The sequence below is a fragment of the Capsella rubella genome, unplaced genomic scaffold (genome assembly GCF_000375325.1).
Source record: "Capsella rubella cultivar Monte Gargano unplaced genomic scaffold, Caprub1_0 scaffold_2, whole genome shotgun sequence".
Classification (NCBI taxonomy): Eukaryota; Viridiplantae; Streptophyta; class Magnoliopsida; order Brassicales; family Brassicaceae; genus Capsella; species Capsella rubella.
Window position 1 is genome coordinate 11,693,494 of NW_006238922.1, and position 20,492 is coordinate 11,713,985.

Consider the following 20,492-nt stretch of genomic DNA (forward strand, 5'->3'; position numbering starts at 1 on the left):
GTGTTTTGAAGGATATTTACAATTTCAATGCTGGTTATTTTGGATTTGTTTGTGTGGTCTGTTGGTAATTTGTGGGTTTTTGATTACAGTATAATATTAGTTTTTCTGATAGCAAAAACGGAATGAAAAATGGATCATTAACACTCATCGCTAAGCTTCTACCATTTTTAACATATGAATTGGAAAAACGCATAATTTACTTAGTGAGTCTTGTGCTTGTTTCTTCATGGACTCTGACATAAATCAGAACCAATAAGTCGTGTCCGTATCAAAAATTTCATGAGCATAAATATTAACCAAGTCAAGCTGAGTCTGGTTCTGAGAAAGGAAAACGAAGTACTCAATCTTGAACTTCTTCTCGAAACACAAGTGAAGTCGCCACGAAAGTCTAAGTATTTTAAAACAAACGTGTGCTTGAACAAATAGAGATAATCATCAAATATATTTTGCACAAAAAAAAAAAAAAAAAAAGACAAAACAGTAAGAGAGTGGAATTAAATCACGTGGAAAACAAGGAACACGACAAAGCAGAAGAACAGTCTCACTCACTATTCCCGCGTTCGCTAATCCGCCACGTGTCTCATCTTCACGCGCCATTCAGCGTTGATCTTCTTCCTCACTCGTCACTTCCACTCCTCATATATAAAATCCCACACAGCCGCAAAGTCCAACTCAAACCAGATTATTCAGTATAACAGAAATAACTACACACACACACAACTGAAGCTCGAGAGAAACATATTTTAAACCGGAACAGAATCCAATTAAAACCAAACCGGGATTTGCAAGAAAATGGTGAAGCAAGCGAAAGCGACGAAGGAAGAGGAGAAGAATAGAAACACGGCAATGCAGTCAAAGTACAGAGGAGTAAGGAAGAGGAAATGGGGGAAATGGGTATCTGAGATCAGACTTCCACACAGCAGAGAACGTATCTGGTTAGGCTCTTACGACACTCCCGAGAAGGCTGCCCGTGCTTTCGACGCCGCTCAGTTTTGTCTCCGCGGCGGCGATGCCGATTTCAATTTCCCTGATAACCCACCTTCCATCTCCGGAGGTATGTCTTTGACTCCTCCTGAGATCCAGGAAGCCGCTGCTCGATTCGCCAACGACACTACTACCCAAGACAATGTTGTTGTTCTCGTCAAGGGAGAAGAAGAAGATGAAGAAGAATCAGGTCTAGTACCCGGATCCGAGATCCGACCTGAGTCTCCTTCTACCTCTGCGTCTGTTGCTACGTCGACGCTAGATTTTGATCTTTCATTTTTCGATTTGCTTCCGATGGATTTTGGGATATTTCCTGGGTTCGATGACTTCTCCGGCGATCGATTTACAGAGATTTTACCAATCGAAGACTACGAAGGAGAGAGTTTGTTGGATGAATCTTTGCTTCTTTGGGATTTTTGAATTTATTCCAAAAGAACATTTTTTTGGGTTTAATCGGGTCGTCACGGAGTAATCTGGTGACTCATTTTTTTTGTAACACGGAGCTCCACTGACCCGGGAACTTGTTTCGTTTCGGATCCGAATTTGATGTGGATCATCATTTCTTCATTCATATATATTTTTTTTATTTTTGTTTTCTTTGATACTTTTGTTATTATCACAGATAAATATTGAATAAGATTCTAATATTAAATTTTTATGCACTTTCCTTTGCAAATCTCGGCCTTTATGTTTTCGTATTATTCTGAGGAATATGCTTCACATACAGTGACTTTGGGAAGCTATTTTATTATTCGGCCCAAAATCTTATAAATGGGCCTATATTATTAATCATTTTATTAAGCCCATCCATTTGTGAAAATGATGCTCGTGTTATGTAGGGTCTCTCTTAGCCTAAGAAAAAATGATGATTGATAAGTACAAATAGTTGGTTTACCAAAAAAAAAAAAAATTATAAGTACAAATAGTTTTCTATAAAATGAAATATCCAATAAAAATATCTTTCCCAGCATTCATGAAAATTACAAGTCAAGAAAATTATAATGGAGTATAAAGGACGAGAAACGGTCGCATTAATAATTAAAAAACATATACAGTAAAACCTCTATAAATTAATACTCGATAAATTAATAATCTCTATAAATTAATAAATTTTTCCGGTCCCAAGTTGGGACCAGTGTATTTTTAGACATATTTCGATAAAATAATAAGATAATAATTTTTTGAAAATCCTTTGTAAATATATGGTCCCATCAATATTATAAATTAATAATTAGGTAAAATTTTCAAAATACATGTATATATAGACACATTAGTTTTTGTTAGATTTTATTTCTAATATTTTACTATATGAAAAATAGTTAGCATTCTCTTTTAATACATAATAATTATTATTTTATTTGTAATTGAATATATAAAATACTAATTATCATGATTAAATCATATTTTTAAATATTGTTTTGAAAATATTTTCCAAATTAGGAATATCTCTCTATAAATTAATAATTATTAATTTATCGATAAATTAATACCTCTATAAATTAATAGATTTTCATGGTCTAAATATTATTAATTTATAGAGGTTTTACTGTATATATAATGTAGAAAATAATCAGAAAATATGATGAAATAGGGGAAAATATTAAAGTTAGGGATAAGATTCCAATCATTTTCAAATTGCCACCTAATTTTCGGCTTAAATTTATATAAAGAAAAACAATCACTTTCAGACAAAGTAAAACCACTGTTTTTGGTTTCAGACAAAAAAACTAATACCACTATTCTTAAATAAAATAAAATAAAAACTAGGTGCTAAATTATATAGATGAATCGGTCTACATTTACATTTACATTTACATAAAACTTTATAAAAAATAAATATATCAGGTACATCACAGAATATATATTTTTCCTGAAGAGAAAAAGTCTTGGATTCCCAATAATAATATAAAATAAAATTAAAAACAAATATGAGAAATGGACATCTGAATCTTGATGGAAAAAACAATGTGTCCGTAAACGGACCTACCACACTTCAATGAAATAATAAAAGGAAAAAAAAACGAATCATTTAGATATATATTTATAAAGAAAAAATTTGAATATAAAAAAATAATATCTGAGCCTGCTCATTTCAATAATTGTGTATAAATATATATGATGTCGATTAAAGTAAACAAATAAAGAAAGATAAATAAAAATAAAAATAATGATGGAGTTTATATAAATAAAAATGGTGGGCCGTTCTATAAACTTCAATCATTAATCATAGCACACAAAATTCCAAACTTGATAAAATGAAATCAGTGGGCTAAAGTCTCTACCTTTCTCCTTCTTCCTTCTTCCTTATTCCTCTTCTTCAATCAGATTCTCTCCTATTACCTAGCTCTCTTCGTTTCCTGTTTCTTTATTTCATTTCCTATCTCTTGTTCTGTTCTGTTCTGTTCTGTTCTGTTCTGTTCTGTTCGGTTCTGTTCTTGATTATGATACTAAGCAAGAGACCTCATCTAATGATCCGTAAATTGTCTGAGATGTTGGTTCCAAGAAGCCGATCTGCTATTAAACCGGAAGATTCCACGGCCAGCCCCAGAAGTCCCTTGGATTTGAAATTCCCCTCGCCGGTTAGCTCGAAGCGGTACGGTTCTCGTGGTGTCGGTTTGGGTATCGTAGCTGCGTTGGAGGAAACTAGAATCGGGATTCACGATCCGGTTCGTTACTCCGGGAGATTCCGTTGCCCTGAGGTCGATCTGTCGGACGAGGAATACACTTACGTCACGAGCCCTAACGGCCCGACCAAAGTTTACTACAACGACGACGACGGGTTTGAACTGAGTGAAAATGATTACCGGAGAGTGCATAAACCGATTGTTATCGCCGAGGAACCACCGGTTATTATTAAAAGGCAGACTTTTAGGGATTCGACAGAGTTTCTGAGCTCGTGTTGCTTGTGTGAGAAGAAACTTCAAGGCAAAGACATATACATGTACAAGTAAGTTTCAGCATCGCATTATTAAAACCCTTGTCTCTTTGTGGGGGGTTCTTTTTTGTTTGGGGCAAATTTCAAGATTGTAAATCCCCAAATATGCCAAATATTATTGGGTGTGTTTATCTAGAAACTGATATTTATTATTATTGTTGGGTTTGTGTGCAGAGGAGAGATGGGATTCTGTAGTGCTGAATGCAGATCAGTGCAAATAATGAATGAGGAACGAAAAGAGCAATGTAAAACGCAAGTTTCAAGAAACGTACAAGTTTCGAGCTCTCCTTACGCCACCGGACAGAGATTATCTGCCGGAATATTCGTGTTTTAGGATTGGACACACACGACGATATAACTCTATAAGAGAAGTCTTCGATGATGAGATTAAAATAAAATAAAAAACAAGAGTGATCATCATTCCATTTTACCTTAAAAGAAAAAAAGTGAAATTTTTGGTTAGGTTAAAATAGAAAGCAACCATTGTATAGAAGTTTGCTTTTTGATTGAAATACCGATTAATGATGTTCAATGTCTAATGTTTTATGCCTTTGTCCTCGGAATCAATTACTACATCAATAAATTTACGAGAGACACATGTTTATATGTATGTATACATTTTCTGGTAAAAAAAAAAACAAATACAAATTCATGTGGGTTTTAGTGCTTGTGTATCTTAAAGAAAGAAGTTACCAATCTAGATATTCATAGAGGAGAGAGGTTACGAAATTACAACAACTACGATTAAAACTGTAATGAACATAATTAGTTGCTACTTGAGTAATATCATAGTTCCAAAGCTTGAGTAATTCATGATTTCCAACTAAAAATTATCTTTAGAAAAGAAAGAAAGAAAACAGATAGGGGCGTACGCACAGTCCATTTAATGAGAGAAACTAACATAACAACGTTTTAATGCAAAATCAAAGAGCTAAAGATAGATAGAAACACAATAATTAAAGCTAATGAAAAACCATTAGGATTGGTAGTGCAATTATGTGTAATGGAGACGTGGGGGGACCTTTGGGTTATATGCAACTTGTTTGAATCCTAGGCCCCTTTGTCAGAAAAATAATTTATATACTCTGTACTACTATATGCCTCTCTCTCTTTTTTTTCCCATCAACTGAGAAAACTATGATATTTTTCTTTTTCTTTTGTATCGAAACTTTGTAGTCCGGTTCTGCAGTTCCAGATTACGTTATCTTTTTTTTTTTTCCAAGTCGGAATATATAATAATTGGATCTTAGGTTTATTTTAAGCTAATAGTGATAACGAACTTCGGACCAGACCTTTGAGCTCGTTTTTGTTAGTTGAAAGATTTTGTGTTTCAAAGAGTCAGGGGACCGAACAAAAATAAGAGCTATCGCATTCGCCGGTCAGAATTCCCATGGCCTACCCCAAGTCTGGTCTGACTGACTCCACTCCACTAACCTCTTTGGATATTATTTCACGAAGTTTCTTTCTTTAATGGACTTCGGATATTTTATTTTTATTTATTTAAAAGTCGTATTTTACGAGGAAAGAAAAGAGCACAAGCAAGCAAGTAGCTTCTACTATTTATTTATTAACCAAATAATACTCTTAACTTGTGCAAAATTTGTTTATTTAACCAACGAAACTAAAAGACTAATACTATACGTTATATCGAAATGTCGAATTTTCATTCTGAACAATATTTACTAGTTTTGTTAATTTAGAATGTTTCACATGACATTCACGACAATACTAACTTAGCAGATAAAAGAACATATCATTTTACGATATATCTCTATTTTTGAAAGAAAACGCGTATTGTTAGGACTAATCAATACTTCAATTTTAAATTATTTATTAATTTCATTACTCTTCGCTTAATTGGGGAAGCTTTAGCTCAATAAGCGAAAACATAACAATTGGATTTTATCAAATTAAGATGATATCACAGCCGTCAACAAAAGAAAGAAAAAAAACATGCAACTAATGGATGTTTCTTACAAAAGTTCCAAGCTAATGTTGAGATATCGGCAGAGGAAAGGGTTATAGTCTTTTATAGACAATGGCTTACACTTAACCTTGAACCTCACAAGCAAAACATCCAACGCTATAGAGATTACTTTCTTACAAATATACTAGGTTTTCTGCGCATCCGACAAACAAACAAAAACTACTAGGGATGAAATCAATTTTATAGACCAGAAAGACAAAAAAAAAAATGAACAGACGACCAGCTTCATATTTTTGAACAATGGAGCATCAAAAGAATCTTAAGAGATGGTATCTCTCAAGAAGCTTTTGGGTTGGGCAGTCTCAAAAGATTACCGAGAACCAAGCCAAGCTGGGTTAAGCTTGGAAGACGCTTCACCTGAACCATCTATCTTGTATGGTGCCTTTGATGTAATCCTGTTGCAGGTTAAAACGTTGGGATATTGAGAATCTTGCTTCACAAACTATTTACAGAATAACAACTCAACATAAGATGTGTTTACACGAAATGATTTTACCTATCCTTCCTCTTCTCAAGGAATCGATGAAGCGAAGCTCTTCTAGCAATAGGGAGTTCTACAAATCAAGAAGGTAGGAAGTTAAATGAATATGGCTAAAGCCAATCCCCAAGAAAGATTGTTTGACCAAAGTGGCCGAGATATATTACCACAGGCTAAGGAGGACGGGTTGGGCTGGATCGGCTCTGGTGATGCAGTTTTTGTAGGACTAGCAGCTAGATTTGGGATAGAAGCAAACTCTTTTTGACTCTTGGCTAAGTTTTGAGTATAAGCAATCTGGTTCACTTCAGCTGTGAAACCTGTGAAGCTTTTGGCACTTCCTTTGTTAGCCAAATCAATGACTTCTTTGGCTTTCTCAGCAGAAAATTCATCAAACACCATAACTCGACCACCATAGAATATAGTCAATGGAGCAGATTCAGACTCCAGCTTCACGGATCTGTTTCAAAATTAAGAACCCCCAAAAAAAATTAGTCAAACTGATGACAACCTAGCTTAAGATGAATGAATTCAGTATATTTACATACAACATACTTAGTCTCTTTGATCATCTGGACTTCTTCCTTGGTCCCAGTGGAAGAGGAAGAAGAAAAGCTTGATTGTCTCGGGAACATTTTCTTGGGTTTGATGTCTTGACCATCCAAAGAATCCATTTTTGAAGCTTCACAAGGGAACAGATTCATCATTGTAGGCTGACGTGACGCAGCAAAACCTCCTGCAAAAACAGAAAAAAAAAAGACCCAAAATTAAGATAATTCTCCAATCGTTCTAACAATTGCTACAAAACACAAGTTTCTACTTAAGAAAAAAAAAGACTTAATGTTTCAACCAAACAGAAAAACATTTTCACATATTCATACACAAACAAACATGTAAGGAAATTGATTCGAAATCCAGTAAACAACAAACTAGATGTTTTGTTCTTCATCTATGCTCCAGTACGAATTTCAATTCCGACCGAACATAGGTAATCAAAATTGCAATTCGTAATTTAACTACTAAGCATGGGAAAAAGAAAAATTCAAAAGTCCCAGAAAGGAGAAAAGAAACAGATCTAAAAAGAGGGAAGGGAAAGCTATACCATTGAGGTCGGGCTTGCATGTCATGCCCAAGGTGAGATCTCCGAAACTACCCTTCTCCTTAAGATAACGACTCAATCGACTACACGTCTGCGAGAAGCTCGGTTTCCGACCAGAGAAGTCCCAACACTCGGCAGAACTCGACATCGTTTTGAGAATCGAAATTCAAAAACGTCTAAGAGATCGATCAATAGACAAATCGGAACCGTTTGCCTTGGTCTTCTTCAATTTTAATAAGAAACTAGGGTTCTTCTTTAGTTTTTTATCTCTCTGGTGCTGGTGGTGCTGCTGCAAAAGTGCGTTTGTTTGTCACGAGGAAGAAATGGGAAGGACCTCTCTCTCTCTCTGTCTCTCTTTATTACTTTCTTCGCTGGTTGCAGCAGATACGAAAATACTAAAAACAAAAGAAGAAAAAAAAACATTTTAGGGACATTAAAAACACGTGTTAATATTTAATGTTAAAACGGCAGACTAGTGAGTGTTTCAGATCACCGTCACTCATGTCCAATCCACGGCATCGCCTACGAAATCACCTTTTCACCCTTACCTCTACCCTCATCTTCTACCATTTTTTTTTTTTCTTACCCTTTACAACAAGAAAAAAAGGAATTCGATAAAAATATTCAAATGGACGTTTCATATTTGATAATCTTTGGGTTTAAAATATTCTTGATTCGTCCGTTACTTTATTAAATAATCTCGTAGATTGCCGTGATGTATTTTAGTATTAAAAGAATTAACGGCGTGAGCCAGAACAAACAAACAAAAAGGATTAACGGCGTAAACCAAGGAATGAAAAGAGTAACGGCGTAAATATTGACGGAGTTATGGAAACACGGTGTGGGTCTTATTTTACATCTTTTAAAATCCTTTACACGTAAACAAAGACTTCCCACTAAGCAATTTGATCCATAAATCACGTTTTGTATTTTAATCCTTATTAAATTGTACTAGTAATGTAGAGTAGTTAAATAGTATATTAGTATTAAAAGAAGCGGGAAGAGCACGTCTCCACCACGAATTGTAATCTCACACGTGTCTAACTTAACTGCACACATTTGTGAGAGAATTTTTCTTGTTGTTGTCGCAATACTTACTACTAGGGCAGTGATCTGCTGCTCCGCGGCTTTATAAAACGGGTTCGGCTTTACGTATAGCCGTTGATCCTATACTTATTTAAAACGGGTTATGAGAAATCATTTCTTATAATTTTCTTCTGATATATCGCATTCACCTATATATATGAATCACTTGTAGATATCAACACCAAGGCCTTGTTCTTTTCCTAGTCGTCGACTGGTTTCAGCGACTGAGTTTTATAGTTTCTTTTTATTAGAATCGCTAATCCTGTTTTGTTATTCCCACCAACTTATTTGATAGCATAAAACAGAGATCCAAGAAAAATAAAAAATATCAGGAGTAGAGACATGTGTATCAAAGTAATAGTCAAAAGCGCGTAAAGACATCAAAATGTGCATATTGTTTAGAGAATGCAACCAAAAAGATATAGGCAAGTCACAAGTTGGGGGGAGATCTTTAATGGTCACAAAGAAAATGTAAAGAGGTGGTCACAAGAAGAAAAGAATACAACATTAAAGCTTTAACTTATTAAGCTATTTGAGGATTTGTTGTCTACATCTTTTACTGTTTTAACTTTTATCTATTTATGGTTCTCTACTACATCCTGCTGATTATTACCCTTTTGGCCATTTTCTTTACTTGTTTTGGTTTTCACTTTTCCCTGCTCCTTTTGCTTGTGGCTTTCTATCACATATATTTAGCAGAAGAAATGTGGGTAATTCTGGCCATTGGAAAGAGACTGTTAACAACATTTCTAAAGATGTTTTACTTTCTCTAGATATGCAATAAACAAGGAGGCAAAACTGTCAAGAGTTCCTAAGAATTGATTTGGCCTTTTTTCTCCAGATTGTATGTTAAATAATAGAAAAGAAGGGACTACAAAGATTTCCAATAAGAAGGTATAACGATGAACAAGATTTTTAAATGCCAAATCCAAACTCTGCTATCTCTGGCACATATTGCTCCTGCCCAAGTCTTTGGCTTATCAGATCTTGATCCTAACAAACTTAGCTTAGCTCTTGGTAGTTGAACAAACTCTGTCGATTCCCGCGAGACGTAACACTAGCTTTAACATGGGAAAGTTCTTGTAAACACTGCACATAACAAAACAGGCACTCATCTTCATCACAGACACAGTACCAAACAAAAATCATAAAAATCTAAAGTACATCCAAACTCATTAAATGCATTTCTTGACCGACATATATTTCAAAGGGAACTAAAACCAAACTTCAATTCATTCTTGTCAATGATCCATCTCAGCCAGAGTAATAAATATGTTAAAGTCAGAAGAGTAAACTGTCCTTTGCATCCTCTTAAAAACTGATGATGCATCAATGAAGAATGGATGTTATGTACCTTACAGCAAGTTATACAACCAGATTTGGAGTACAAGCAAGCAACAGCTTTCCTTTTCACTTGTAAGGAGCGAAAATAATGCTCGAGTTATGCCCACCAAACCCGAAAGAATTTGACAAGGCTGCTTTAATGTTCAATCTCTCCTTCTTAGGACCCACCATCAGCTTTGTATCCTGCTCCAGTTTCATTTCACACGAAGATATTAAATTTCCTAAAGAGTTTTTTTTTTACGAACAATAAATGGTTGTCTTTGTGTAGGTATTGAACTCATACGATCAGCTTGGAATAACAAAAACCAAATAAATTACTAACATACCACTCCATTGTCTGGATTCTCGAGGTTGATATTTGGATGAACCCATCCGGTTCTTATTGCCTGTAGATAACAACAGAAAACTAACATTAAAAATGCGAAGATTGCACATAATTTTGTTCTGTTATAAGCGTTTCCTTCCTAGTAGAAGTACTGATGTCTCAAAATATCAAATGTGCTACCTGCACTGTTGCAACAGCCTCCACTGCCCCAGCAGCTCCCAGCAAATGTCCAATCATAGACTTTGTGGAATTTACCTTAAGCTGCCACGTCGTGAAAGATCAAGTCAGGAAATGCACACAATAAGCCGCCTTTGAATCTTGTAACAGAGAAGTGAAGCTACCTCAGGATTTTGGCCAAAACAATGAACAAGGGCTTGGTACTCCCTGAGGTCTCCAGCGTGTGTTGAGGTTGCATGTGCATTTATGTAATTTATCTGTTCCCTGGAAACCCCAGCACTAGCTAACGCTCTCTCGATACAGAGGATGACACCAGCACCTGTGGATATAAGAAAAAAAAAAAAAAGGGATATAGAAAAAAGTTAATGGAAAAGGATATTTCAATTTGGAGTTGACTAGCAGAGACTCATATGAAACTACCATCAGGGTGAGGCTCAGTCATGTGATACGCATCACATGTGAAACTCCCACCAAGGAACTCTGCATAGATAGTTGCTCCTCTTTTCTGAAAGAAAAACAGAATACTTATGCTGTCACAATTCCATAGCAAGAATAAAGAAAACAGTTTGGAGATAAGTTTCATTTGTGATGAAACGATGGGTAATAAGGAATGACAAAAAGAAAGAATGAATTATATACCTTAGCATGCTCAAGTTCTTCCAAAAGTAAAACTCCAGCTCCCTCTCCCATCACGAAGCCATCTCGATTCTGATATGCAATCAAGGCCAGGTTAACAAAACAAGAAGAAATTCCAAACATTATACACACAATTCCTATTTTACTCCCAATATCTTCCTACAACATTACAGACATGTAAGGGAAATTCCTGTTGGCGAAAACTTGATACTGTGTTTCTAGCATCCACCATCGGTAGGTAATCAAGATAAGAAAGAAGACCACAGAAGGATACTACAACATGAAAGTACAGAAAGGAAAAGAAGACAATACAAGAAATTGTAGAAAATTACACTATCCCAAGGACGTGAAGCTTTTGTGGGATCATTATTCCTTTGTGAAAGAGCCCGGCATGCAACAAAACCTCCCAACCCTGCATTGGTAGAGATATGATGAGTTTCACGTAGCTTAAAAATATCAAGAATAGAGGGAATATTGTAATATAAGAGAACGAGTTAGCACCTATTGGAATAATAACTGCATCTGAGCCACCACAGAGCATTACATCCTGAGAAGTTTAGAGGAAAGACAGACAATCTATAAGTAGAACCAGAAAAAGTCTATGGAATTGTTGAATTACCAAATGGATGGAAAATACTTACAGCTTCCCCCTTAATAATGTGATTTGCTGAATTCAGAATGCAAAAGTTGCTTGTAGCACAAGCAGTTGAAATAGAATAGTTTGGCCCCATCCATCCCTGACACCACAAAGAAAAGTCAGTCTGAAATTGCTGGTGGTCGTCCATATTAACATAAAAATTAAAATTTTATCTGACCAGATCCATAGCAAGCATAGCAGAACCCATGTTTGTTGTCGCAAAAGGTACACAAAAAGGATTCATCTTCTTGTAAGAGATTCTCAGAGCTTCAATAGCATCGTAAAAGACCTGTATTAATATTAAATTATTAGAAATGAGACAATTAACAACAGACTTCCTAATCTTAATATTCATATTCATGAGACTCTTTTTTCAGTGAAAGCATTGGTTATTGGTTAATATGAAGGAACAATCAGGTGAGATACTGAAAATAAACCTTGGGATGAATTTTTTTTCACGCTTTCTATAAGTTTAATCCCGGGATCAAAAATTACTGTACCTTCATTCCTCCCATTGCTGAGCCAATCAGCACTCCGCATTTCGTTTTGTCAAACTCTGCCATAACTTCTTCAGTTACTCCACCATCAGCCAAAGCTTTCTTCCCAGCAGTGAGAAGATAGAGCATGAACTTGTCCATCCTTTTAGAAAGTTTTGGAGCTACCCATCCTTCAGTCGAGAAGCTTTTGATCTCCCCCGCAATTCGCTTGACAAAGGTAAAACAAGGAACGATATTCAAGAAAAAACAAAAGCAAACAGAGAAATGCCGCAGACCATAAAAGAAATCCTGATATAATGCTTACCGTAGGAAATTCAGAACAATCAAAATTCTCAATCTGGCTAATACCACTGTTGCCTTGTAGCAAATTATCATAAAAGGTATGCGGGTCATGACCTAATGATGTTTCAACTCCCATGCCTGTGACTACAACCCGACGCTGCTCCGTAGGCGGTTTCTTGTTAACCGCAGCTTCCTTTTCCATCTCCATCACAGCCATGGCTCGACCTAAAACCCACAAAGATATTACAGTTGATGGTAGATTAACTTAATCAGCTACTATCCAGAAACCACATTCCATGATGGTAAACAAAATAGTTACAGGCACTTCAAAATTTACAAAAAGTTCACCGCCACTAGTTCATATTTCGAAGCTCTGTATCCCACATTCCTCATCCAGAGCCTAACCTCACAAAAATGTGATTTCTTTTGAAACATAATATCATGGAATCACAATAAAAATCCAAACTTTCACATGTCAGCTGCTTTACTGTTCAACTCTAACTCTAAATTGCATCATTAGCACAATAACATAAACTCATAGCAAGATAGAACTACAAAGGAAGATAAAAACGAGAAACTCGAAGAAATACTGAAGCTTGGCAGACAAAAACCCAGATTGGAAGCAAAAAGGAGAGAAATGTAATACCGGAAGTAGCAGCTCGATTCAGTCTCCTCTGGTTACGATTGGACGAAACAGTATTCGATCCAAAGAGAGAAGACAAGGCATTGTAGTTGCTGTTGTAGTGAGTACAGGGACCAAAATCCAAACAAGAAGTGACAAGAGCTTGAATGGTAGGAGCGGATCCAGAAGCGGGGGAGCACTTGCTAAGCTGCCTCCTTCGCCGACTCCGCCCACCAGATTGAAGCGCAACAGCCTGGCGGCTATCTCCAGGGCCGTGAGCGACGGACATGCAAGCAGCAACGAACCAGGTGCATAACGGAGATGCGTAGCAAGAAGACGCACCCACCATGGCAAAAAGTGAGAAAAAAAGAGAGAGCCCAGATGAGAGAACAAAGGAGCGAAAGCGAGAAATGGGTGTGGAGAGAATCTAGCGGAAGGGAAATGGGATTCACGAGAGATTTAAGAAGAATCGATCTACGATCTCTCTTCTCTCTCTCTCTCTCTTTCAGGAGGCGTGCAGAGAGCTTCGATGCGTAAATTCGTGCGTGGAGACGCCAAAAATCGTCCTGTGAGAAAAACAAACAGAGACGGAGAGAGAGAGATATATGAATACACACTCACATACAAACATTATACTACTAAGGCAAAATACCAATCGACACTTCAAATCTCAAAATTATCGATGACCAGAATAATTTTTATTTGTTTTTTCTTAAATCTTAAAAGAAATTATAATGTCGACAAAAACAAAATTATAACTTTTTCAGACTTAAAAATAAAATATAAACCTTTTATCTTCTTTTTTTGTTTAAAGTTGATGACATCTTGTATAAAAATATATATATATATATATATAATTATATATATATATATATATATATTTATTTTATTAGCTTCACTATGAATTTTGTTTTGAAAAGTGAAAATTAGAAAAAGAGAGAGTAGAATGTAGGATTTTTGTGTATAGAAAAAATATTAAAACAAAATGGATTAGAGTGATTTTAATTGAGAATTCACAGAATAATGGAAATAGCTATTGGTTCAGACAAATATTAATTTATCCAATCACAAAATTACAGAGAATCATTATTTATGTTCAATAAATGATACAATAAAAAAAACATGAACTCCAATATTCTACTATTTTTATTTTAAAACATTGCAGATTCGGTGACCTCGGTTTAATCGAAGGAAGGACACTTGGGGATATCATTATCTTATTTTGGACTGTGGCAGCGAAGTGTTACAGTAGAGGGAGATAGCGATATGGCAAAGCTGCCCACTCTTTTTTTAAACAGACATTTACTACTTACTACTCTCTCTTCTTGACTTATTTTTTTAGACAAGAAGAGTCATTTTGTGTGTTCAGAGATATATCAATATACGTATGACGTACGTATAATAGAGACATACCTGATGGCTGATACCTTTTACTTTTCTTCTATACACAAAGAAAATGTGATCAGTGTAGATCCAGAAAAGAAAGAGGGAAAAAAACATTCATAAAAGTCATGGATATATACATTTTGATACGTTAAAGCTGACTCCTACTAAAAAAAAAACGTAATGATAATAGACCCCTCGAGAATTCATTAAATTCATACAATTAATGTCTCTTTTGACTTGTAATCAAAAGTTTGATAGGAGGATACACGTGATTTGTTTTTGCTTTCCCTGATCGAAACATACACACACACACACACTTGCACATCAAGTAGCTATGGCTCTTTAAGCATGTATATTGCAACAAACCAAGTCGTGTGTGTGTGTATTAGCCCTATCATCGGTTTACGTTGGATTGTTTTTGTTTTCAGAGTGATGGAATAAAATAAACAAAACAGAGGGAGCAGGAAAGAGGGGAGCAAGAGAAAATGCATGGAAAGAGTCAAAGTGGGTAAGCTCTCTCACACCTAACATTCCATTTTTGCATCACCATTCTCAGCTAAACCAGCCTAATCTACGGTTTCCAGTTTTCTATATACATTTGCTTTCTCTCTCACACGTGTCCTTCCCTGATTCGTCTTGCTTGTATGAGGATGGAACAAACCAACCATGAGGATTAAAGAGGGATCAGAAAGCAGCATTCCATGAGAAAAAAAAGCAAGGAGTTACAAAAAGATAAGACATACTGACACAATTGTGTTCCTTGGAAGACAATAGCTGATTTTTGCAAGGGGGATTTGGAACTAGAGCATTGTGCAACCTCTCATGTCAAAAAAAAGAAAGAAGATGATATTAGAGAGGTTGAACGACATTCTCTGGTCCTCTTCTGGTGCCGAAATCATGCAATCAAAGCATAATTCTCGGTTATCTGCAAATGAAAATCCCAGTCTTAGGGGAGCGCTAATTCGTCTCCATGAGAATGGGCAAGACATAATCATTCCTCGGTTATGTAATTTTAAGAATGTTGTAAAAAGTTGATCGAAATTGACAAGTGCTTTTTAATTCAAAAGCATACCAACTTCCCTTTCTACTCAAACATTGTATTGGTTCGTCTACACATAATAAACATGAACATGAAACAAAAACACACATCATTGACAACAAGAGTTATAAAATAAAAAAAAAGAATGGAGGCAAAGGAGAGTTCCCGAAGAGTTTGATCCAGTGATATAAAAACTCTTTAACGCTTGGAGAATTGTGGTGCTTTACGCGCCTTCTTGAGCCCAGCCTTCTTTCTTTCAACCACTCTCGCATCTCTAGTGAGCAAACCTTCCTTCTTCAAAGGCGATCTGTGGTCTGCACTTACCTTAAGGAGTGCACGTGCGACTCCCAGGGTGATAGCTTGTGCTTGACCAGAGAGACCGCCTCCATGGGCTTTCACAAATATGTCGTAGCTGTTCTCATACCCTAAAGTCACTAGTGGGACTTTAACATACTGAAGCCATAGTGGATTTCCCTGAAGGTACTCCTGAAAAGGGTTTACAATGATCATCATCAGCAATATGCGTGTATGGATTCAAATCCTTCACGTTCACAAAACAGCTTGCTAAAACTTCCTAAACGTCATCATAATCTCTCCTTATTATCACTTTTCAGCCATTGATCCTAGTCTTAACAACAAAGAATTCACCACTATACGAACAACTTGTTCAGAAAGTTCATCCAGTTTCAACTTAAACTTTTATGTGCTGATAAAACTTCCACATTACGAAGAACTGCATACAGACACAGTTTGATCACGAGACTAATACAAATACAGTTTGATCACTTCCTCAGCCACTTATCCTAGTCTAAACAGCCTAGAATTCATCATATGAAACTATAAGTTCAGAAAAATCTTCCATCTCCAACTTAATCTGTAATGTGTTGATACAGCTCTCAGTCGTAACGAACTGCATAGACATAAAGTTTTATCGCAAGACTAATAGATGTTGTTAGCATAACAGAGAATATCTTCATAGAGCTCAGGAGATTCTCTGCTATAAAATGCTGCAACTTATACTAGTAAATGCTTCAATCCAATGCGAAAATTGAATCCCTCAAGAACATAAACCCGATATGAGCAGTCAATTTAGCTAAGCAAACCCCAAAATCAAGGCCTAAGCAAAACACATGAGCCACTAGCAACAGTTTAAAAGCCACTAAGATAATGTGATTAGAAATAATTTATAGAACACAGATGCATAAAAACTTTACCTTGGCATCACGATAGTTGATGATAACCTTCCCGGTGCCTTCCTGAAGCACAACTCGAGCGATTGCGCACTTACGCCGTCCAGTGCCAATAATCTTCTGAGCAGCAAATCCTCCAGGGAGCCTCGACTTTACATACTTCTTCAGCTCAACTATCTCCTCCTCCTCCGGTGAAGCAGCTACCGTGGCGGTGATAGAGAGAGAAGCGCGGCGAGCGGATTTCGCCGGCAATGCGAAAACCGAATTCGCGCGGGGGAAGGAAATGGTGTTAGGTCTCTGAGAAACCTGGGAAGAGAAGGAGAGTGAAGAGAGAGAAGAAGCGAGGGTCGAAATCGACGCCATTGTCGCTGAATGAAGAAGATAACGTCGAGAAAAGTGAAGCTGAGTTCACGAATTTCGTCGAACAGAGAGGCAAAAGGAAGAAGAAGATAACGGGTAAAGGTGAAGATGAGATTAGGCAAGGTCTCTATCGCTTCCGTGAGCGCTCCAAGTGATTGAATCGGCCCATTAGAGCCCATTAATCCTTTATTGGGCTTAACAAATATACAGTATGTGGGCTCCGTGGCATGTGTGGTATTTTGTTTTAACTGAATTTTTTCAACTCTCGGAAGATCAATTTGTGGTTGTACAAACCATCAAGGCATCAACAAATTATTACTCAACTTAGAACAATCATTGTTTTCTGGCTAACCACCAATCATGTCATGTGTTGAGATGGCTTCATCTGGGAGACAAAACTATAAAAGTCTATTTGTTGCCAAAATAGAGGTGAAATTAGAAACCTAGCAGTGTACTCTACATATGTGACGTTTTACCCCCAAATAGTTTTGTTTTCATTCTTAGACAATTTATCTCTTTAATTATATTTTGTTTTTGCCATCTACTCTAGTTACTCAACCAAAATGTGAAGCTTCAAATTTAACTTTTAAGAAGGATAATATCCGGGGATGACGTTTCTAGTACTCTACTATAATGTAATCATCAATCTGCGGATGTAACATGAGAACAATCTTATGACTCCTCTCGTAAAGCACAAGATCGAAGAATCAAATATTACAATATATATATATTACAAGCTGATACAAAAACTTAGACCAAAAGAAGGCAAATGCTATAATAAATTGTAGCTCGAAACATTGACAAAGTAACAAAAATTGTAGACAACGTATAATATATAGTAGTATCAAAAACATTGTCAGAACACTGCGCGTCTACTCGGATTCATCAAAGGTATACTTGCATTACAACAAGAAGTTGGAAAACCGTGTACCAGTTGGCATGGCAGCAAATCCTGAATGCCCTCCAAAGAAACTAGAGCCATGATGCCTTGTCCCAAGCGGAGGACGAGCTGATTCAATCCTAGCCGCAGTTGGTCGATTGGGGACAGAAACACCACAACTTGGCTTCGATCTGGGATCAGAAGATGGCTTGCCCATTCCATACAAAGGAACCAAACTGTCTTCCTTAACCAGAGCTTTACAAACAGGACAATGATTCGATTTGGAATGATAATGGAGCCATTTGTAGAGACAAGGCCAGCAGAACAAATGACCACATAGAGTCACGATCGGTTCTCTTGCCAAGTCAAGACAGATATTGCATCCAAAGTTGCTCGATGCATCTTCTTCGTTCGTGGTTTTGATGTTACAAGACATGGTAAATTTCAGATATTTGTCGTCCTACATATAAATGACAAAATGAGATGAAACCCTAAACCCCTCGAGCCGTTTCGTATAGAATAAAGATCAAACACATGCAGAGATATATATACCAAAACTTCTCATAAATTTGATACTACGTTTCGATCTTTATGTTAATGGAAACTCAATTTACAGAGTCCGAAGAATGACTTACCTCGGCAACGAAAGAGAAGAGAGGCGTGCCCCTTGTGTAAAATCGCAGAGAATGAAAGGAGCGAGAGAGAAGAGAGCGAGAGTCGGTGAATGAAAAAAAATAAAATAGGAATGATGCTGTTGTGTTGTTATTATAAAAACTAATTAACAAAATTAAGAAAAGAAAAAAAAAGTTGTTAATATTCTTCTTAAATATCTGAGGAAGCTTCCTCGGTTTTATATCAGACGATTACTTGATTTTCCCCATATTTTAACTTAATTTGATATTTAGATTCTTTCCTTTGATTAAAATCTAATTAAATGGCAGTTTTGACTTTTGACTAATATTATTATTTTCTGATTCTAATGTACTTTTTTCTAAAACTAAAATGTTGAACATTTACTTGAATATTGACCATATATCTCATATTCTCATTCATCTTGAATTAAATTGATCTATTACAGAACTTAAACAGTCGATCGAAAACATAATACGTATAGCTAGTTGTGAATGTCAATATGTAATTTAATTTTAATGTTATACTTGAGGCAATGTCAAGACGACGTATAATTAGTTTAAAACGTACGAAGAAAATATTGTTTACATACTTATCACCAATTAATAAAGTCCAAACAATCCATAAAATGTCTAGGATAAGTGTAGCATATAACCATTGTTTATTTTGACGGTTCTTGGATTCTAGATGTTGACGATCATTGGTCACCTTGTACCCAAAGAAATAATTATACCTTATGAATATAATAAAAATAGTGTAGATAAGGTTATGGAGATCAGTCCTATTTTCTGTTTTACAGCTAGAAAAAATTATTAATTCTGTTTTAAATTTTTGTGATTAGCTTAGTATAATTTGACAGTAATGCATGTGTAATCCTACTACAGAAAAGAAAAATCCACTCACTGAATGTTGTGTTTAATTAGCTCAAACCTTTTTTTAACACACGAATTAAAAAATGCTTCTTTATTATCATGGTATAAGACTTCAGGTAACAAATATTCTAAAAGAACCTTAAAAATCGTTTATATCGTTCTAGACGTAGCTGGTATAGTAGTATTATCGAGAACTTAGTGCAACGAATGAAATTGACCGGAACTAACTATAGGAATGTTCGAATAATGGAACATGATCCAATAACAATTATCATACGTTGTGGATTAACTTCTTTTATAGTAAAATAACATATCATTTGTGCTGATGTCCAAATATATATATTCATGGCTTCTGGAAGAAATATACCAATTAAGTCTTGTTGTTTGTAAAGTCTTGATGGGTTGCAATATATTTCCTGTACGCATTGCGGCTATACTTGCGTTTTGTACAAAAGCAACTCATTTATGCTCGATACCAAACAAACATATAAAATAATATTCAATCGTATCATATTCTACTTGCACCACAAACAAAAAAAATGACGTATATTGTTAGAACTGATGACTGATGGTTTTAACATTTTTATATCAGACAAGTTTTACGATTAGAAACTAATTTTATTTTTATCATGTGTCATATTTGGTATCATTCCGTCGGAGAAAGATACTAAGACCATGATTAATGGTAGTTTCTTAGCTTTTTCTTAGGGATTTATATAATTAAAATTAAATGATTAATGGTGATAAATGTTAAGAAACGTCTTTTAAGCAAGAGTTAATCTTAGAGGTAAGAGGCGACAAATGTTTAATTTTGATTGGGTTAAGAAGAAAAGAAAAAAAAATATCACACGTTCTCTCTCTTTCTCTCTTTCTCTCTTTCTCTTCTCTTTCTCTCTTTCTCTGTTGCGAAGGAGCTCATATCTGTGACGAAGAGATGCGCAAATCAGTGACAGATCTCCGATTGTAGCTCTCATATCCGTACACAACTAGTCTGAATCCCTCTATGCTTGTTCAATTTGATGTTGATTGACTGTTGGGAAATTAGGGTT

The 20,492-nt window shown here is 35.8% G+C and overlaps 7 protein-coding genes and 1 long non-coding RNA gene across 8 annotated transcripts; 3 read left to right on the plus strand and 5 right to left on the minus strand.

The window, feature by feature from the left end:
* Window positions 1–526: 526 nt before the first annotated feature.
* LOC111832181 lies at window positions 527–740 on the minus strand. The gene is given in 2 exon segments (XM_023788552.1): window positions 527–632; window positions 717–740. Coding segments are annotated over 2 exon segments (93 nt in total). The 3' UTR covers window positions 527–563.
* LOC17894301 (ethylene-responsive transcription factor ERF018) lies at window positions 621–1,612 on the plus strand. Its single transcript, XM_006302771.2, has one exon. It carries the CDS (start codon window positions 793–795, stop codon window positions 1,402–1,404), a length of 612 nt encoding a protein of 203 aa, XP_006302833.1. The 5' UTR covers window positions 621–792; the 3' UTR covers window positions 1,405–1,612.
* Window positions 1,613–3,201: 1,589 nt separating this feature from the next.
* LOC17896435 lies at window positions 3,202–4,527 on the plus strand. Its single transcript, XM_006302735.2, has 2 exons — window positions 3,202–3,931; window positions 4,094–4,527. The coding sequence occupies exons 1-2, from the start codon at window positions 3,426–3,428 to the stop codon at window positions 4,251–4,253; spliced, it is 666 nt and encodes a 221-aa protein (XP_006302797.1). The 5' UTR covers window positions 3,202–3,425; the 3' UTR covers window positions 4,254–4,527.
* Window positions 4,528–5,888: 1,361 nt separating this feature from the next.
* Window positions 5,889–7,849, minus strand: LOC17895113 (protein TIFY 10B). Its single transcript, XM_006302667.2, has 5 exons — window positions 7,484–7,849; window positions 6,937–7,117; window positions 6,552–6,841; window positions 6,403–6,460; window positions 5,889–6,301 (listed from the first exon to the last, which is right to left on the minus strand). Exons 1-5 carry the CDS (start codon window positions 7,626–7,628, stop codon window positions 6,217–6,219), a joined length of 759 nt encoding a protein of 252 aa, XP_006302729.1. The 5' UTR covers window positions 7,629–7,849; the 3' UTR covers window positions 5,889–6,216.
* Window positions 7,850–9,301: 1,452 nt separating this feature from the next.
* On the minus strand, window positions 9,302–13,681 carry LOC17895992 (3-oxoacyl-[acyl-carrier-protein] synthase II, chloroplastic). Its single transcript, XM_006300375.2, has 14 exons — window positions 13,111–13,681; window positions 12,487–12,689; window positions 12,186–12,389; window positions 11,864–11,974; window positions 11,690–11,785; window positions 11,550–11,595; window positions 11,381–11,460; window positions 11,052–11,120; window positions 10,833–10,917; window positions 10,577–10,731; window positions 10,416–10,496; window positions 10,237–10,296; window positions 9,921–10,093; window positions 9,302–9,655 (listed from the first exon to the last, which is right to left on the minus strand). The coding sequence occupies exons 1-13, from the start codon at window positions 13,433–13,435 to the stop codon at window positions 9,977–9,979; spliced, it is 1,632 nt and encodes a 543-aa protein (XP_006300437.1). The 5' UTR covers window positions 13,436–13,681; the 3' UTR covers window positions 9,302–9,655; window positions 9,921–9,976.
* A 1,080-nt stretch (window positions 13,682–14,761) lies between these two features.
* Window positions 14,762–15,614, plus strand: LOC111832040. The gene is made up of 2 exons (XR_002835168.1): window positions 14,762–14,980; window positions 15,057–15,614. It is a non-coding gene; the product is annotated as an uncharacterized LOC111832040 (long non-coding RNA).
* On the minus strand, window positions 15,514–17,166 carry LOC17894074 (30S ribosomal protein S9, chloroplastic). The gene is made up of 2 exons (XM_006300266.2): window positions 16,726–17,166; window positions 15,514–15,997 (listed from the first exon to the last, which is right to left on the minus strand). The coding sequence occupies exons 1-2, from the start codon at window positions 17,062–17,064 to the stop codon at window positions 15,710–15,712; spliced, it is 627 nt and encodes a 208-aa protein (XP_006300328.1). The 5' UTR covers window positions 17,065–17,166; the 3' UTR covers window positions 15,514–15,709.
* Window positions 17,167–17,854: 688 nt separating this feature from the next.
* On the minus strand, window positions 17,855–18,655 carry LOC17894046 (E3 ubiquitin-protein ligase RMA1H1). The gene is made up of 2 exons (XM_006301703.2): window positions 18,577–18,655; window positions 17,855–18,401 (listed from the first exon to the last, which is right to left on the minus strand). Exon 2 carries the CDS (start codon window positions 18,375–18,377, stop codon window positions 17,964–17,966), a length of 414 nt encoding a protein of 137 aa, XP_006301765.1. The 5' UTR covers window positions 18,378–18,401; window positions 18,577–18,655; the 3' UTR covers window positions 17,855–17,963.
* Between the last annotated feature and the right edge of the window lie 1,837 nt (window positions 18,656–20,492).

Bases quoted from the DNA above. Each gene is read 5' to 3' on its own strand.
- LOC17894301 (XM_006302771.2), top strand. From the start codon at position 793: ATGGTGAAGCAAGCGAAAGCGACGAAGGAAGAGGAGAAGAATAGAAAC.
- LOC17894046 (XM_006301703.2), bottom strand. From the start codon at position 18,377: ATGTCTTGTAACATCAAAACCACGAACGAAGAAGATGCATCGAGCAAC.
- LOC17895113 (XM_006302667.2), bottom strand. From the start codon at position 7,628: ATGTCGAGTTCTGCCGAGTGTTGGGACTTCTCTGGTCGGAAACCGAGC. The intron at 6,461-6,551 runs GTAATATATCTC...CTTGATTTGTAG, and splicing joins CCCGTCCTCCTTAGCCTGTG to AACTCCCTATTGCTAGAAGA. The intron at 6,302-6,402 runs GTAAAATCATTT...AACCTGCAACAG, and splicing joins CTTGAGAAGAGGAAGGATAG to GATTACATCAAAGGCACCAT.
- LOC17896435 (XM_006302735.2), top strand. From the start codon at position 3,426: ATGATACTAAGCAAGAGACCTCATCTAATGATCCGTAAATTGTCTGAG. The intron at 3,932-4,093 runs GTAAGTTTCAGC...GTTTGTGTGCAG, and splicing joins AAAGACATATACATGTACAA to AGGAGAGATGGGATTCTGTA.
- LOC17894074 (XM_006300266.2), bottom strand. From the start codon at position 17,064: ATGGCGTCGATTTCGACCCTCGCTTCTTCTCTCTCTTCACTCTCCTTC. The intron at 15,998-16,725 runs GTAAAGTTTTTA...AACCCTTTTCAG, and splicing joins TCAACTATCGTGATGCCAAG to GAGTACCTTCAGGGAAATCC.
- LOC17895992 (XM_006300375.2), bottom strand. From the start codon at position 13,435: ATGGTGGGTGCGTCTTCTTGCTACGCATCTCCGTTATGCACCTGGTTC. The intron at 11,121-11,380 runs GTAATTTTCTAC...ATTGCATATCAG, and splicing joins CTTCACGTCCTTGGGATAGT to AATCGAGATGGCTTCGTGAT. The intron at 10,918-11,051 runs GTATATAATTCA...TTTTTCTTTCAG, and splicing joins AAGAACTTGAGCATGCTAAG to AAAAGAGGAGCAACTATCTA.